The sequence below is a fragment of the Fistularia commersonii genome, chromosome 11, assembly GCF_037954325.1.
Source record: "Fistularia commersonii isolate RoL2024-O1a breed Wild chromosome 11, RoL_Fcom_v1.0, whole genome shotgun sequence".
NCBI classification, from domain to species: Eukaryota; Metazoa; Chordata; class Actinopteri; order Syngnathiformes; family Fistulariidae; genus Fistularia; species Fistularia commersonii.
In genome coordinates this window covers 2,915,789-2,935,341 of record NC_141294.1, presented here as the reverse complement: position 1 = coordinate 2,935,341, position 19,553 = coordinate 2,915,789, and the positions used below count along the sequence as shown (strand labels likewise).

Sequence of the window (19,553 nt, the reverse complement as noted above, 5' to 3'; positions counted from 1 at the left end):
GCAAATTACCACTCATCTTCCAACACGTTTTTTTTTTTGCATCCATCAAAATCTGACATCTTTCTTTCTCTTTGCATGCAGAGATTGACTGTGGCCTCCCAGGTTCTCCTCCTCATGGAGTGATGACCGGAGAGAAATTCACCTTTGGCTCCACCGTGCAGTATTTCTGTTCTGGAGATCGGCAGCTCATAGGAGACTCATCACTCACTTGTCAGCTCAACGGACACTGGAGTGGCCCGTTGCCCCACTGCTCAGGTAGACACACACACACACACACACACACACGCAGGTAGCTGTCGCTTATCATCTGTGTATACGCAAGCTTGTGTGCGAAATATAACGGTCACACACATTGTAAATCTTTCCCCTTTGTCCCGCCGTTGCCTTCACTGACATCAGCATCAAGTCGTTCAGTTGCATTTAATGCATTTTATTTAACCTCGCACGCGATATTATGTCAAAGAGAAAGAGTTTTCTTGTTTATATTTTGTAATTTTGGTGGGGAAAAACTTGAATCATAATTCCGGGGGTGCACAACCACCCAGATATTGTTGGTTTTGTTTGTCCGGGCTGTAAACTATTTATGTAGGATATTACTGCAGTCACCCACACGCCACGCGGTTTGATTGAATTCTATTTGGGCTGCTGTCACAGCATTATAAGAAATGACTTTTAAAAAATTCAGCACATTTATCTCTTCCCGGAAACAATGTCCTACACGCCACAGAATACATTGTCAACAGTTTTCTTAATGGTTATTTTCCGTGTAATAGTAAGCGCTTCCAAAGAGAACTTTTCACTTCGGTGTTTGTAAATAATAGAGATTCACTAGATTTGGGGATAAAAATGCATTAAAATGAACTTCATGGAAAATAATCTGATAGCACGTGGGAAGTATTTCTACAATATAAATAAAAACATGAAGAATAGAGCACACTGGTAACGGGGACTTCAGGAGAAATACACAATTGATCATCCAACTTGTTGTTTTGGTTTTTGCCTGGGGGGGTTTCTAGTTCATTTGATTCTTTTTTTTTTTTTTTTTTTTTTTTTTTTAATCATCACTACATGCCAAAAAAAGAGAGGACCATTAATGTTCCCTATTGATGTCAACATTTCACACTTCACAACAGGTGTGAATGTGCATCATCTGATGTGTCGACATTTGGCTGGTGATTTCTCAGAAAGTATTATTGCCAAATAGTGGACATAAACCCAGCTTGACATGACCGTCAAAGCTTTTCTATTAGGGTTAACTGAGCGCAGTATTTTGCACGTGGTTATTCTCATTCTTTCCCTTTAGGTGTCGCCACAGCGAATCAACCTTCTCCATCTAACCCTATTCTCTGTATCCTCCTCTCTCACACCAACGAACTTCATATCCTCTCTCACTACGTCCATAAATCTTCTCTTTAGTCTTTCTCTAGACCACGTTTGTCAAACCCAAGGCCAAATGTGGCCCACCACGTCATTTTATGTGGCCCGTGAGAACGTCTTATGTTGGGAAGGCGAATACCGTAATTTCCGGACGATAAGCCGCGACTTTTTTCACGTAAACAACGCTGCGGCTAATATATGGGCTTTTTTAGGGTAAGGGGGCTAATGAGCTTCACGCCGCTAAAACATTTATCCTCGTCACATCGGATCGATGAAATGACTGAGATATTCTGTGTCCGTCCAACTCCGACACCAAAGAAGACGACTTTGACGGTTTTAGTGCGCAGGAGGAAGCCTGAGATAGCGATCGGCTAGCCGGTGCGGCTTATATTGAGGTGCGCTCAATAGTCCGGAAATTACGGTACATGTTTGCAGTATGTCTTTTGTGTTATGAGGCAGCGTCGGTTGTCAAAGAGTACAATCTACGTCGGCATCTTGACGCCAAACACGGAGCTACGTATGCTAAAGTTAGCCTTCAAGAAAAACAACAAATTGTCCAAGAATTACAAGCCAAACTACGATGGCAGCAAAAATGCGTTCATGAAAGCTGCATCTGAAAACACCGCAGCAGTGAAAGCTAGCTTCGATGTAAAAAATATTGTTTACGTCAATGCAAATGCATATGTAACATTTTGGACAATGTTATTTAACATTAGGGAGGAGTTACATTTATTTGACATTACACTTGGTTACATTTAGTTACATTTATACTGTCACCGTTACACGTTGCCCTTTGAGGGCAACCATTATGCTGAGGTGTCGGAGGATTTCACACACATATATTCTGTCTTGCTGCGACTAACCTTCATTCCTCTCCTTTCCAGAGAGTTCTCGGGATTACATTTTCTTCTGCCGTTCATTGTGCCATTAAGTCAGACTTGGGTGTCCTATGATCGGGGGCCACATGTGGCCCTTCGGGCGTCCCTGTCCGGCCCATACGAGGTCGATCGGAACATGAATGGCAAAACGTTTATTCCATTCATGTGATACAAGTGTGTTGCTTTTCTGCTATCGTTGGTCGGACCCTCCGGTAACATTCAGGTTTGTCATATGACAAAATGATCATATCTGTCGTAGCGGACGGAGACATGGATGAGAGGATGAACGGATAGACTATCCTAAAATACATGAGTGGAAATTAGGACGTCAAAGCTGACATCCACCTGATCAGGAAGTTGTCGGTTCGACTGGCGAAGTGTCCTCATGCAAGAGACTGAACCTCAAGTTCCTCCCGATGGCGTGTTTTTTGCATTGCATGGCATGAACAGTTTTAAAACCATGAATTGAGATCATTCAACCTTGAAAAAATAATATAAAATCTCTCCCAAAGAATGGCATCAAAAGTTTTGTTGCGAAACGTTTATGAGAGATATATTTTGGGAGTTACAAGAATATGAAGCATTTCGATCCATTTATTTTTGTTCTTTTGCTTTGCATGGCATGTATTTGTGTGTGTGAATTCAAGCATTTTAAAACAATGAATTATCAACGCATGATGAGTTGAGACCATTTATCCTTAAACAAATAACATAAAACCTCTCCCAAAGAACGGCATCAAAAGTTTTGTTGCAAAATGTTTACAAGAGATATATACTGTGAGGTACAAGGATATGAAGCATTTCTATCCATTTATTTTTGTATTCTACAAAGGGGTTTTATTGGTTAGATGTGAACAGATAATAAACAGTACAAATCACTGTACTTCAGCTCAGTGGTTGTGTTGCTACGACTTTGAGTCAAAGTCTTGTCTTATATAACCGTCTTTGAAACGACGTCATACCTGAAACAACCCTAATGGACTGGCAATGCAGTTTTACCAGAATTTCCCTTTGATATATACATATATATATATATATATACAGTATATTGAGTTGCACACTCTCCTTTTTTTTTTGTCTTAATGTGAAACCCTGATAAGTAAACAAAAATCTTACCCGATAATCATCTCTGTCCTCTTCCCTTTCATCACATTCAGGCATTCCTGGCCTTTCCTGACCGGCCTCTTTAGTGAATATTCACTTGTTTTGTTCAACTCACTGACCCAGAAGTAATGCTGGCAAACAGACTTGTTTGACGGTGTTTTTTTTTTTTCTTGCTGCTTTAAATAGCATCGTAAGCTTTATATTCACCCTCAATATTTGTATTTACTCAGACAGTGTAAAATCATAAAGGCACCGAGGAAGCAGCGAAAAGCTAAGATCTATCTCCCTTTTTCGGGCAGAGTAGAGGGAAGCTGTTGAAATTCATGTTGTGCAGGTTATGTGACTGCGTAAACGTCTGAGCTATTAAAAACTGATTTTATTCATTTCTGTGAAATTATAGCCATTAGTTATGATTATAATTATAATCTTTTAAAACAGTCGATATTACATTTCTTATTATTTTCCCCCTGTATCACTTAGCTCTGAAGACAATTAGGAGCCTCATTTATGAAATGATTTAATCAACACCCTACTCTCTAATCTGTTAAAAATGTACATTTCTATAGCTGTATTTTTTAATATGCAAAATCTTTCATTTCCCAATTTCAACCACGGGTACTTGCATTTCATGATCAACTACTGCGTCTGACTTTTCCTTTTTTTTTTCTTTTTTTTTTTCTAAAAGACCAATATGATCAGAACTTTTAATAGACAACTTGATCGGCTGCGTTTAACATGTTCCCGTAACCAATGAAGTCAAATGAGATGCGTAAAGTCAACATGAAGCGCTCGTGAAATGTTTGAATTGTCAAAAAAGAGCTGGGGAATTTGAAAGTAGCCCTTGTGGAATAATTGACGGCGAAGAATTGGACTTTGGAGTTAATGAACCAAAATTATTTAATGAGGTACAGAGAGAAAAGGCAAACAGTAGAATATTGTCGTGTCTAAATGCAGGTATCTGAACTCGAGTGAAACCGATGGGAAAAAAAAATATCAGAAACGGTTATAACGGAAATTCTTCTTCATCACTACCAAGAGGCTGAGTGTATTAATAATCACGGAGGAAATGAAAAGTACAACACATCAGTTTGTTGTTTACATCGACTTCAACAACTTCATTTGCGATACGGCAAAGGCAATCGGTGCACAGTAAAGCACACAGTTTCCATAGGAATAATGACATAAAACTATAAAGATAGCGATGTAACTGTTACCGAAATGAACGAATATTTCTTGCTTTTAAAATTCTCTGTCACATGCCTCTGATGCTTTCCAGTGATTTCAAAATATTATTTGCTGAAATGTTGCTCTCAAGATTGATTTATCTTTGAGCAGGAAATTATTAATATACTGTAGCGCGCTAGAGCTCTCGGAGTGTATATATCACCAATGGCATCAAAATGATTCCATTTATGAATTCCTCAGAAGTCCAGCCCCATATTATCAACAGTTTTCATCCATCTCTCTGCACATCCATCTATCCTTCCTCTTATCGGTCCTCCCTTGTTAATTAGTATGAGGGGGCTTAAAAATGCTTGCCAAGCCATTCCCCTTTAGTGCTCATCTGTTGCATAGCTGACTTGAAGGCCTTATTATTTCTGAATAAAAGAAGAGTGGTGAACACACATTAATTCAGATTCAAACCAAATCCGCCACGATCCCAATTAGTGAGATTATAGCTGTCACGGTTCATGCCAAGCCAGGGTACCTTACCTAAGCGGAAGAGACTAATGAAGGACAGCTGCCATGTATATATATGTGCACGTCCACCCGACTCACAAGGGGAAAAAAAACACTCAACATACACTTGCAATTCAAGAGCACACACAGCCAGAGAGACGTGTAAATAGACTTAAACAGGGTGTGCAGCCTGCTACACACACACACACACACACACACACACGCAGAGAACCCAATAGTATAGATGTATGCTCAAATCTCAAATGTGACCTTCGACATCCAATCTTATCGTTGCCAGCCGACAGCTCTTGACCTGAAAAATTCAGTTCTTAGTGTGTGTGTGTGTGTGTGAGAGAGTGTGCAAGAGAAAGAGTGTATTGTGAAGTGTGCAAAAAATATAAGCTTAATATTTGAGCAGTAAAGCTTTGTCAACACAGACGCTATTAGTGCAGCTGTTTGCTGTTTCTTTAGACGGAGCGCGGCAGTCAATACGCAGACGATGCTGCACGGCGTGTATGCGCAGATCGAGAAACATGATCTCATTGTCAATATACGCCTGCTCAAAAAAAGAAAATCTGTACTGTGCCTTATATAGAAGTACGACATGCACAACAGAGATAACCGACAGCAGGCGTACGTTGCTTTCCTGTCATTTTTTTATCTATATTCCCATCTTCTTCATTATCGCGCCCTTATCTTTTATATCGCCATTTAGCGGGTTAGAAAATATTGTTCTTTCACCGATTTAATTTCAAAGTTCAAATTCAGCTTGAATGTCAATTTCTCCGCGTGAGCTGGACACGCGGAGGAAGCGAGAAGACGTTTCTCACAAGCCCACGCTGTCATGAAATTAACAATATAATGATAGCAATCAAGTGCAAATTAGCAGTGAAGGGCACTGTTACATTAAACAGTGAATATGAAACTATGAGGTATGAAATAAAACGTGCACGCATGTACAGACCGATGTTTGACGGCGTGAAAGGATGGCGGCGGAGGTTTTATTCTTCGCGTGCATACAGTTTAGTGCAAAGGTCAGTAGATAGTACCATTATGGTACAGGGACAAAAGCAGCATGATGGTTTTCTCAGAGCGAAGTAGCAGTGGTGCCAAAGAGCGTCGATGTTTCGATATGCTGTCATTTCTCCGAGAGAGCAGAGTTAAGAGCGGTGGAACAGATGTTTGTTTTTTTTAGCTGGGAAGACGAAACCAGAAACATACGTCAGGATTTGGCTCACAGCATGAAATATTTGGTTGTGATGGTGACCTCCATGATTCCATGTGGCTCCACACCAAGCGACTTTTTCACAATAGCAGCACTGAATGAAGTCGATGCTAAAAACAGTATCTAGATTGTTTTTTGTTGCGCGCTCCAGCTTCCACACTTCAACCAAAGTGGTTTAAATTGCACTTGCAAGACTCCGAGTGCAGCGTCGGAGAGAAAGGTCGCTCGGTAGACTGGAATAATCCCGCGTCTCGTAAAACCCTCGGCTTATTCCGTGATCACCGCATCCCCACCTGACCGTAATTGGTGGAAAAACGGATTCGATCTCAAACAGAATCGAATGTAATGAAAACTTCCTTCTCATTCGAATGAACCGAATGACTTTGGATCGAGAAATAGATGCCGTCAAGGAGACGATAACGGGCGGTCATCTCAAAAGATATTCCTCTCTTATTTCAGCAGGTGAGGTAATGACACGAGCGTGTGCGTGCGCACGTGTGACACCAACCGACAGCTGCGTGTTCCAGATTGCCTATATTTTTAGCCCATCTTGATGTGACGGCTTGCAGGGAGATACTTCCAGTTATTTTTGAAAAGTGGATGGTTGCTGTATTGACGTGTTGTTAAGCCTGAACAGCATGATTTGAGTGTGAAAATAAAGACTGCGGTTTGTGCACTCTTTTTGAGGCAGACTCTGCTAGGGAATTAGATGAAAGTGACATGATATAAATTGATAAAAATGGATAAAAAATTTCCCGTGAACGCTCCCTCGAACCTCCGATGAATGTCTGCATATTACAGAACGCCATTAAAGCTATACACAGTCTAATGTTGCTGCACGTTTCCCTGAAATCCTTTTAAAGTAGATCTCTTACACAACAATGACAGTGCATTTCATCCGTAATGACACACTTTTCGCGACATTTTCAAGCGACTCCTTGCTTCTTAATCCAAGCTTTTTTTTTTAACGGGGAAAAAACAGGCACCGAAGCGATACAAAGTACATACAGTATGTCGTCGGTTGTTGGCATAGCAACGGTCGCTCATCGGTACATCGCATGTTTCTTTAACAGTCTTCTGGAGGGCTTTTAAGATGATGTTTCGCTTTGCGTTGCCTCTCCGTGATATCATTATTACCGACAAACGCACTCGCACACGTGCAAGACACCAAAAAAGCCGATCGTCTCCGTTGTTTATCTTCCGTTGCAGGTGATTCTGCTGGTACCTGTGGGGATCCCGGGACGCCTGCTCACGCTAGCAGAGAGGCAGGAAATTTCAAAGTGCGCAGCAAGGTGCGCTTCACCTGTGCGGTGGGACATACGCTGTACGGCTCGGCGGAAAGGATCTGTTTCCCCAACGGGACGTGGTCGGGAAGACAGCCGTTCTGCAAACGTAAGGGAAACTCTCTTGGGAAAGATCAGAACGTCAGTAATTAAGATAAGATAGGATGTATTTTATAGATCCCCATAGGGGAAATTCTTTTGTCACAACAGCGTAACGGTTATGGGATCAGTAAATATGAATATAAATATAAATAAAGAGACATTACAAAGACAGCAAAAGACATCCACAAATAGATAGACAGCAGAGAGAACAAGAACAACGACGTCAAGGATAAGAATGGACAACCGAATAGGGAAATTAAAAAAAAAAAAAGGGTGAAAATAGACGACCAAATCGACGGCAACAAGGACAGGAACATAAACAGAGCGATAATAGACAAAATAAAATGACAAAAATAAATAAAAATAAGCAGGATGCAAATGGTCTGAGACCAACAGGCGTGACACGTGTGGACAACAGAGTTAAAATAAAACAAAAAGAAAAACTCACTTTTCCTCAATTCAGGCCGGCTCTCACATTAAGCCTCTCGCAGTTACATAAAACTGCGCGAGCTGTATTTCAAAACAAATCGTTTTATACAAACCCAAAGGTAGCTGTGACACAAAATATTAAACTGTCAAATTGAAAAATTGCAAACAGTACTTGGTCCCAGTTATCACTATGTACAATTCATGTGCAATATGTAAGCCTAAATATGTATTCTCTATATGCGTCACAGTCTTCTACGCCTACGCACGTAATATTGAAAAAAAAGATTACAAACGCAGTATCCAACCAGATGTATCAGGCACATTCTTGTATTTTCTGCCAGCACATGGTGCTGTGACTTGCTTCCAGAAGGCAACCCAAAGATTCATTAATTCCAGACACCTAAAGCCAAGTTTCTTTTGGATTATGATAAATGAAACATTTGGATTTTGAAGATATTAGCTCGCAGTACACATCCCTACATCTCGCATAAATTACCCTTAGGGGTCAACCGGATATTGAGGCAAATGTTTGAAAGCTTCTGCTCTCCTCTACATTCTGTCAGCCAACTTGGCAAAGAGTCATTTTCATATTTAATGTACGAGGCGGCCGCATCAGGCCTTCTGAACTGCTCTCTGTATTCCTGATTTTCATTCGCTCTCTCTCGTTTCCCCGTTTCTTCCAGTCGTCCCATCGCTCTTTTCGGGCCGATGTCGGCATTTTTGTCCCGTTTCAACTTCGATTTTATTCCCATCGGCCCGTCACTCCATCCCCGACGTCCTTCCTCGCTCTTTCTCGCAATCCCCTTCATTGTTTGGACTTCTCCTTTCCCTTTGTTACCTTCTTATCACTCAACTCCTGAACTGAATTCCTGATTTGTAAAAGAAAAAAAAAAAAAAGGATTGACGTCTTTCCCTGGGTTTGGATGCTACTTGTGCAAAGACCACCCATCCATTACTCGACAGCCATTTGCAGAACCCGGAAAAGGGTCACTGTTGGCATTCAGACCATCATCTCGCAATTCCAGCAACCGTTTTGCGCATCTCGTGTCGATCTTTAATTACCAGAAGTTACAGCCGTTCTCCATCTCTTGGCTCGTGTTTATATGCACAATAAATTTGCGTACCTTAGTGAGATCATGATGGGGAGTTGTGACGTGAGCCGGTTTCATACGTTTTGATTGAAATGTAAACACGGCTCCGAAAAATAAAGGGAACACTAAAATAACACATCCTAGACCTGAACGAATGAAATTGGCTTATCAAATACTTTGTTTTCTTACATAGCGACGACAAAATAACACAAAAATGATCAACAGAAATCACCTCATGGAGTCAAAATGAATCCGTGTTGCTTCCTAAGTGGACATTTTAGTTCACACAAGTGTGATTGACTTGGAGATACATTGTGTTTTTTAAGTGTTCCCTTTCTTTTTTGCAGCGGTATAAATACAAAGAGAAGATTTGCGAGATTAGTGAGAGGGGATATGAAGGTGGAGGACAGGTTTAGATGGAAAAGGTTGTTTCGCTGTGGCGACCCCTGAAGGGAAAAGCCAAAAGGATAAGATTGAACTGTATATATTCGTGAACTTTATGTAAAAATCATTGGAATACCTTAAAATTTGAGATTTCCCAGCCAATTAGGTGAATAAGACAGAATTTTCTTGGTTTTTTTTTTTTTTTTTTCAGACTCAATGTAGAGAGAGAGAGAAAAAAAAACATACATCAATAAAGAAAACCTTTTTTTCTACCTAGTAAATTACTACTTTGGTTTAAATGCCGGCAAGGCCGAGCTAGGCGTGTCATTCAAATACCTTAAATATCAGTCCTGATAGCAAACTTGAGTAAAATGATAATCATATATTCTTTCCTTGCGTCCCTCAAAAGGAAGCGCACATGAATAGCAATATAAGGTCATGTTTCTATTTATCCTTTTCATACAAACCCGATCGGGTAAAGAAAGGAAACATGATAGAATCAATAGCTCGACAATATTTTCCATTTGATACGGGAAGGAATATATATTTCCACCAGACTCCAATCAGCTGGAGACCTTCGGTCGTCATCTCGGAGCCACGCTGGCGACTCCCAACCCTCTGATCATGAATCACTGATATGGAAAATAGAAAACCCATTTATTTTACACCTCTGCCCTTCACCTCGTCTCTTGCATGGCCGATCGCAGCGGTTCAATGCGGGAACCCAGGCACACCTGCTCATGGCCGTATTTCCCGTATGGATGGAACAACCTTCTCGCACTCCATAGTCTATTCCTGCATGGAAGGCTACTTCCTCTCCGGCTCACCCACGCGTCAGTGCCTGGCCAACGGCACTTGGGCGGGCACAGCTCCAAACTGCACGCGTAAGTAATAATACAAAGGATATATGTACCGAAATGTCGACGATCTTGATCTTTGTTCGTCTCTGTTGATGATTTAGAAGGAGACAAAAAGCGAGGGAACGGTCCTTTCCCTGTGTAATGTGTTAAGTCATAGTTGTAAACATCCGGTTAGCTTTTTGTTGTTTCTTGATCGATCGAAATGATCTCGGACGTCGATTTTAAGTTGTTCATCGGTAGTTACGGAATAAGGAATAAAATGATTAACATCCGTATAGCATGTGAGAGCGCAAGAAGATCGGACAAACACTTCAAGAAGCCATGTGTGAGTATATGTGTATATATATATATATATATATGTGTGTGTGTTTTAGGGGAGGTTCTCTGAATTGTGGAAAGTAGTGGCACTCATACGGCCTATAAGATTTCAAACCGCACATAAATCTCTTTCAGCTTCTTCTCTGTGAAGCATCAAACCTTTCAAGCAGTTTGTAATTGTCTAGAGCTCGGGCAAATGAGCCCTCGCAGTAATTATGAACTATTTTCAGTATTTCAATTTGCCCTATCAAATGAAAATACACATTGTGCTTTCTTAAAAAAAAAAAAAAAATTCATCTCCTTTCCTTCTTCTACATTTGGTTTGTTATTGAATCACAAGAAAAGATAAATGCAAGGATCTTATTTTCAATTTCGGAACGAACTGTGTTTCTTAGGAGATCTCCACTTGGGGAGAAAGAGAGAAAACTGACGTTTAAGCCGAGAGATTTGAAATAGCATTCGTTATTTATGATCAAGTGTGCAGAAAGACATGTTATCTGAGTGGAGAGATAAAAAAAAAAAAAAACTGCATTTGAGTCCACACACACACACACACACACACACACACACACAAAGACAAAAAAAAACCTCTGCAGGAGGTAATTTAACCGTCCCAGAAAATGACACGTGTTCACCTGCTGGGAAGCACAGATTTTATGTAGGTGATGTTTGTGTGTAACCTGCAGGACACTCAAACACAACATTCACAAGCTCGTGTCTTTTCAGCCTGCTGCGCTACTGAGTTTCTATTTCCCCGGGCTGTGAAACTCCTGAACCTGCTCCTCCACACTCCGAAAAAAAAAAAAAACTTTATGATGTAATATTTATTTGTTAAGGTATCTAGCCTACAGGGGTTTGTAATTCACCACATTGACAAAAATGACAGTTGAGGCATGTGATTCTTTACGTAATGAAATACAGTATCGGTGCAGTCCTGCTCGTTTGACCTGCAGCTCGACTGCAAAAATGGCAATTATCTGACATTATATGTGTTTTCATTCATAAAACATTGCGTGAATTAAATTAAAACCAAAAGTAATAACAGTGCAGCCCAGTCCAGAGCAGTAACGTAGTCATAATAACAATAATAAAATCATGAGGCAGTACTATAATAATCCCGTCTTAGTGATGTCAGTCTTTTTATTTTTAAAGTGTATATTGACATGATACCAGGGTACTCACGACTGGTACATTTTGGTGAAAGATGTGAGATATATTTCTAAAATTCCGCCGTAATAACAGGATACCCATTTTAAGATAGCATAGAATCAAAAATGATTTTACTAACAGAATGGCAATATTTTGATACCTGACAAATAACACCTCCTTGATCAGCAGCTTTGTTTTGACAGCAATTTTCCATTTAGAGCGAGCTGACCATCAATCTACCAGTCACTATACTTAGGTTGTTCAATGGTTAACGTTGGATTTTTAAGCTGTCATTCACCAGCCGTCTAGCTTGGTTTTTGGAAAAATACTTCAGAAACTCCTTTTTTTTTGGCCTTTTGTTCAATTTTGTATGGATGATTCCATACAAAATAATGTCGGTACATTTATATGTTCAAAGTCGAAATAAAATGCAAAAAAATTGAAATATTTCAATTGCAATTTTCTATTTGTTCAATTGACATGAAACCTAGTTTGCCCGTCCATAAAAATTAAATAAGAAAATCCAAGCAACTGTAAGATTCAAATGACGACAGTTGAAATGTATATGATATGGAAAAAGGTGTAGTTATGAACAAAAGAAAACAAAGATCTTTCCATCAAATATGGTGCAATAAAATTGTGATTATTATTAAAAACAATTCGTCAGGCAAAACGTGTCAGTGTGAGGACAAACGCTTCAGATCGAAGGACTTAAAATAATCCAACGCAAACTCTCAAAATAACGCACTTTCAACCAGTACGTCACAACAGTTACATTCTACCAACTTATTTGATAATTATATACATTTTTGATAAATTGGTTTGACTTTTTGGTTATTTATCACTGAGTTATACATTTAATATCTTATTGTTTACGGGTAATTAAAGATACCATAACCAAATAGCCGTGTCATAACCATACTTGTCCAACCAGAACGGCTATTAATGATGTTGACGATGGATTTCTCAACGATACGAGAAAAATATCAAGATAAGAATAAATTCCAGCCAAATCATCTTTCGTTACAATAAACTTGAGCCCATATTGTGTTGAAATCGCACCACGAAGCAGGCGTTTGCAGTCAGCTGAATCAATATCCATGGGTAAGAGAGCGTTCTTGTTCAAAGCATCCTTCTTTGGGGTCTCAATAACAAACCTGAATCTTTGAAAAAGAAGATGAAAGCGAAAAACTGCACTCAAAACAAAGGTTTGATGTGCTAACGCAGTACAAAATGTCTCACGGACAGGCTGACTGACGTACTCACGGACAGCGACCGACTGAATAAGGTGGGAAAAATGCAAAGCTACACATCGCTATGGACGGCGAATAATTAGTTTGAACCTCAGCGTGGCTTCGGAGAAAGAATAGCGACACGGCCCGTCCATCATCGGGGACCCTTATTTTATTCTGGGGCAAAAAGGTGGATCGAGTGATGTCGCACCGCCGGCGAGTCTATAAAAGAAGCCCAGTAACACGAGTCAAAGTTGTACGGACGTTAAACGCATTCGTCTCAACTGGGGTGCAATTTAATCATCTAACGTTTCAAATTGGGCACAGCGGTGAAGAACCCCTGCATGGAGCCTACTTAGAGAGCCAAGAACACCAAAAAGCCATGCACTTCATTTGAAACCTTTTTCCATCCCTGCAGTATTTGATTTCCTTGGAGTTTCCACTCTCCGCCTGTCATTGTTACAGCTTCATATATTTGCATCTTAGCTTTTATGTATTATTATTAAAACAGAGGCGATGCCACTCTTTGTCTTCGGTCGCTCCCTCCGTCTCTCTGAGCTACCCTTCTGGGTTAGTCTCATCTCAGCATGGTACAGTAAATATGCTCAAATGTTGCAAACCTTGGCAGTGACTTAAAATACCTTAACAAGAGTTAATTTAACAAAGAAGGCATCAGCGGCGACAGACGCGTTCATCACGCCCGGCTCTTGTAACGTGGGTGAAAAAGTAAGGAAAGGGGTTGTCGTAGGAAGGTACAAATCAAAGCTGTTGGGTGAAAAAGTGCAATGTAAAAGCAATTAAATAGAGGCTGGCAGCTTACAAGTCCATCAAATCGTATAAGGTCAAGATCTGACATTGTAGTCAGCCAACGCCAAGCCATCTGTTTGCAATGTAGGATTTATGCCATGAGATGCGGCCAAGACCGGGCAAGTAAAAACAAAACAAGAGATTTATCAAATATACAGTGACTTCATTAACATTATTCGCTCCCAATATGTTTTTTTTTTTTTTTTTGTACATTTATTTTCACTTCTCCTTGGAATACAAGATAATGGAAACGAATGAATGAGGTTCCCCTTCTGTGACAAAAAAGCCTTTGGTTTTGGGTCGGAGCCCAAAAATAAAACAAAGCGTGGTTATAAATATCAGTTTTGCTCGCTCACGTGCCACAAGGGTCCTCCACGACAGCTGCTGTATAATAGACAGAGAGCAATAATCATAAAAACTCCCTTTACTTAATGAAATTCACCTATGTTTTGCAAAAAGCTGGAAAAATACATTGTCAGACGAACAAAACAGGCTGTTTTTTCTTATTTTATGAACAATTGAGATTTTATGGCGATTTAATTTTAGAATGGACAACATTATTGTTAGTATGTTCTTACCATTGAGCTGTTAGCGTAGCACTAAATCTCGCTACCGAGGTCTGTTTTATACGATGCCATGGCCGAAATAAATGACCGTGACGGAAAAATCCGAGCAAACAAGTCCATAAACTTTTCAGAGCAATTTAATTACCTTTAAAATACCCATCAATTCTTAACAATCTCTGTAAAAACCCTGGTTGTCATGAAAAGCAAATAATTTACATATGTTCAGAGATAATTCCACATAAGGCACTTGAGAATGGACACAAGTCAGACTTTGATGTTACACAACAAAATGAAAGAAAATGAAAAGCGATTTTTATTTCGCTAATCACTGTCACTGAAAACTTTCACTTTTTCACAGAAAAATCATATTTTCTGTGTGAATTAACCCCGAAGCCTTTTCGAAAGTGACAATTGTTTTTTTTTTTTGCCTTGAAATGGAAAGGTGATATTTTGCAGAGCCACGCACAGAACTAATAAGGTTGAGGGTATAACGTGTGCCGCCTAGACCAGTTTCAGGCTTTATTTTTAGGTGTTTTCCATCTCTCATCACTTTCGCACATCTCCTCTTGCAGAAAATAAGATATTGCTTCTCCTAATCTGGTTTTTCATTGAATCTGGTCATTTGAATGTGTCCAATTCCTGTCTCTCTCTCCTATATTCAACTTTTAACTTCAATAACTAAGGTACTTTAACTTCAGTATTCCCCCTTTGCAACCCATGTCCACCCTATTTTAGTTAAATGTAATTTCAGCATCGGAGCGCTCAACCGATTTTTTTAATATCTTTGTGAAATGACTCCTGCTGGTGAACTTGCTGCTTCAACAAGGATTCATTTTTCCTTTTAAGCACCTTTGTTTTTAACAATTAATCATCAAGATGTGGTGATACAAAACCATTGCACAAGATGAGGAATTAAACGAGGGCGTCGTAACGGTTTGGTAAAATGATCAAGCTATGTTGTGATTATTATCTGATGGGAATCAACAGCGAGATCAGCAGCAACAGCGCAGGGAGGAATGACAAAGAAATGAATAAATGATTAAAACAATGCCTGTTGTATTCTTCAGACAAGAAAGAATATGTGCGGTGAGCAGCACTTACTCCAAAGAGCGGTCTGTTCTTTATTGATTGTTTTTGTAATTCCGCGTTCCGACCTGGAGCAGTCACACATTCTGTAAATTCATAATGATACAATATGGACAAAACAAACTGGGTGTGCTGCGGCGCCCATTAGGATGTCAAAATATGATTTAATAATTTCATAGCAGAGTATCCACTGAATGCTATTGTATTGATACAAACAGTGCGATAAAACACAATAACACCAAATCCTATAAGACACACGTGATCGTATTGTTTTTGTTTTAATAGCGTATTCCATAAAGCCTATTCCCATTGCATTTCATTATTCTAAGGGGTTTGTTTCCTGATGCGAGTTTGCGTGTGCTTTAAAAACAGTGATCGCTTGCGGAGATCCGGGAATACCTGCGAATGGACTCAGACTCGGCGACGACGTCACAGTGGGACACAACGTGACATTTATATGCCAGCCGGGTTATGTGATGATTGGAGGTTACAACAATGTCACAAGGACTTGCACCAACAACAGTACTTGGAGTGGTGGCGTGCCAGCATGCCAAGGTGAGTGCTTCCCAGAATTTATATCGCACACAAAAAGTAGTATTTAATGTGTTTTTTCACCTCGGGGTCTAATAACAGGATGGTGTAGCTTTGTGAGCAGATGATGTTTTCGTTTCGTCCGTCTTTATCCGGACAGAATTGCGGGAAAATGGATTTTTGTATTCCTTATGATGAGGGGACAAACATACTTACCAACGCAAATTGGCATATGCAGGTGCACGTATTTCTGTGCGTGCATGTTTGCATACTTAAACAGATCTGCATTTTAAGGCTCGAACCAAGAGGCACACACACACACACACACACACACACACTAATATGATGACATGTAGTGATGTCACCCGTAGCAGATTTCATATGCAGTGACACAGAGCCACCTTTCCGTGAATGTTAAACTTTTCCATCACATCACGGATCACTTTTAATTGGACCCAAAAGCTCATTCTTTATGAATATTATCTCTAAAAATGTTTGAATGCACTCTATAGTCAAAGTTGCGAGGTACAATAAAAGGATTTGGCAGTTTTTTTAACATGTTCCTTTTTTGGGGGGGCAGTTGAGTTGATGCACGGATTAGAAGATTGCTTGATAAAATCCCAAAGTAACTGTTTGCGTGACAAATTAACCTGCGCCGCAAAGAGTTAAAGGGAAAAACATTGCAGGAAAAGGAAGATCTCACAAAGAAAATAGATGGTGTGTATCTTTGTTGCTAAGGAACTCTTCCCAGGCCGGTTCCTCAGTTGCAGAGACGAGAGCTGGTATTGCGTTTGCCTCTTGAGAAATGAAAAAACAAAAACAAATGTAATGCATTAAAGATGTAGCAAAGAGATAGGTGTCTGACTTACACAAACAGCACTGCAGTTATAAAATGTATACACGGCAGAGTTCCAAAACTCAGTGATAAATTCTTAGAAATACAGATTTATAACAATGAATAGCATTTACTCTGTTGATCTTTCTCTCAGTGTTGGCATATGGACCCCGTAGCCATGGTGAGGAACAATCGGACTTTGTAGCAGAATAATTGAAAATCACCCAAAATCTAAAAGCAAAGTTTACCCCCAAGACCTTTACGTTACATTGGGGTTTGACCTTGAAGCACCTTTAAGTCTCCCTTTGACCTTGAGCCCGGAAGCTCCGACCCAAGTGTCCTCACTTAACAACGGGGTTACGTTCCAAGGGATCTGTCGTTAAGCGAGTTCATCGTTAAGCGAAACCGTTTGTACCGTGCTTCCGCCGTACACTACTTGCATGCATATCGGCCATTTGCACCGTGCTATCTTTCCTTTCCTTTTCCTATAATGTTTATATTTGCATGACCATAGGCCAATTGTAAGCATGTACAATACATACTCACTCACAACTCCGCTGCCGGTGCATTTGATATTATGGCAAAGCCCGTCATAACTCCGGGTCGTCGTTAACCGAGTGCATCGTGAAGAGAGGACCACCTTTATTCATGCGCATACCTTATCTTCTATGTGTGAACTTATCTCCAACACGTGCTCTCCCTCTGATCGACTCATTCCCGATCCCGTCCCAACGTTGGTCTCGACAATTTCGTCTCTACTACCTCCGTCTCCGTCCTGCCTTTTTTTCAGTGCCACCGTCCCTCAATCGTACATCATCGCTGGTCTCACCGTTGTCTTGTACACAAGTGGTCCCCAACCTTTTTATCGCTGTGGACCGGTCAACGCTTGACAATTTCACCAGGGAGGTGGGGTGTGCGGTACAACAAGATTGTTCATATTGCGACTATAATAATAATAAACGTGGATCCACCTTTTCGCCTTCAAAAAGAATCTTTTCGTCTGACGTCTGTTTTTACTCACTTTGCTAGCTTGTGGGAACTGTTGTACACCTTTCCTTTCATTCTTGCTGATAAACTTCATCACACTTTCTTTACCCCTGACATTTGTCTCACCCTGTTCTAGCCTACTTGCACATGTTTCCTCACCTCTTTTCCACACTCTCCGCTATTCTCTACTGTTGACCCTTAGTACTTAAAACCCTCCCCCCTCCTCATCTCTATTCCCCGTAGCCTCACCGTTCCACTTGAATCCCTCTCACTCAAACACAGAAATTCTGTCTTGCTGCGCCTAACCTTCACTCGCACATACCTCATACTCTCCAGATATTATCAAGGATTCTCCACCCGCTCCCTGCTCTCACGACGGATCACAATGTAATTTGCAAACATCGTAGTCAAAGGTGATTCCTAACCTCATCTGTCAGCCCGTCCATCACCGTGGCAAACATGAAGGGGCTCAGAGCTGATCCCTGTTGCCTATCTCGAACTTGAGTTCCTCCATCACATCTGCAGCACACCTCGCCATTGTTTTACGGCGGTCATACATGTCCTGCACCACTCTAGTATGCTTCTCTGCCGTTCCATACGAGTCCTCTCTCGGCACCTTGTCATGTGCTTCTGCTAAATCTGAGGCACGATGCGGCTCCCTCTGACCTCTTCTCTATCAACATTCTCAAAGCCAACATTTCATCTGTAGTTCCCTTTCTCGGCATTCACAAGTGCTCACTTCTGCACCCAGTCTAGCCGAGCATCATAATTCAGATAGCAATACATTTCATTTCATTTTATTTCCTTTATTGGTTTATAAGGACAGTGTACAATTACATTCAGCACAGAGGCAGAGATGCTTGTACCAGATTGTAGCTCATAGCTAATTTACACCTGTAGTCCTGGGAAGACAATATAAATGTAAAATTGTACAAATAGACAATATATACAAAATATAAAAATAGACAATAAAATAACTATACAATTTTTTTGTAAAGGCAATAAATAAGGATTTTGCAGACCTACATAATTATAGGAGATGGGTCACGGAAATTGAACAAATTCTGATGTTGTAAGTTAATATGTTTACCAAGGCTTCACCAAGGAAAAATAGCACTGGGGCATCAAAATGGTGTCTTAAAACTATAAAAATAAAAAAAATAAAAAACACAAACATCCACTGCCCAGTCGGGGACGGAAGCTGGATCAAGAAGTCGACTGAAACCCAATGGGTTTCGACAGAAAGCATGAAAAATACCTCCTGAACATATTGTTCATAACAGCATTAAAGCTATAACTATTAGGTGGTTAAAACCCGGATCCCCCTACATAATACATGGATCCAAAAAGTATATGACATTTACCAGATGGAGCAAATTAAATATTCATTCAAGACAACAGAAGCCTATCTTTACTAAACGATGGGCTCCTGCCATAGCTTTACCAATACAATAAGGTTAGAATCAAAAAGTTTTGGCCTGGTGCTGAACTTAAGCATGGTATTCTTTTAGATTATTTATGTGGAGTGGATTTTTTTTTTTTTTTGATCATGATATGTACCTGTCATTGAGGTAGAGAAAAACAAAATAAAAATTGAGTTTAAAAACAAACAAAAAAAGTCGACTGAAT

At 40.1% G+C, this 19,553-nt stretch overlaps 1 protein-coding gene across 1 annotated transcript in view; it reads left to right on the top strand.

Moving 5' to 3' along the window:
• The window catches only part of LOC147229209 (CUB and sushi domain-containing protein 3-like), a 229,753-nt gene that overhangs the window by 180,876 nt on the left and 29,324 nt on the right, over positions 1 to 19,553 (top strand). Inside the window, exons 56-59 of the mRNA XM_086156075.1 lie at positions 82 to 255; positions 7,474 to 7,656; positions 10,261 to 10,437; positions 15,944 to 16,126. Of these exons, the coding sequence (XP_086012201.1) occupies positions 82 to 255; positions 7,474 to 7,656; positions 10,261 to 10,437; positions 15,944 to 16,126 (717 nt within the window). The remainder of the gene's footprint in view (positions 1 to 81; positions 256 to 7,473; positions 7,657 to 10,260; positions 10,438 to 15,943; positions 16,127 to 19,553) is intronic.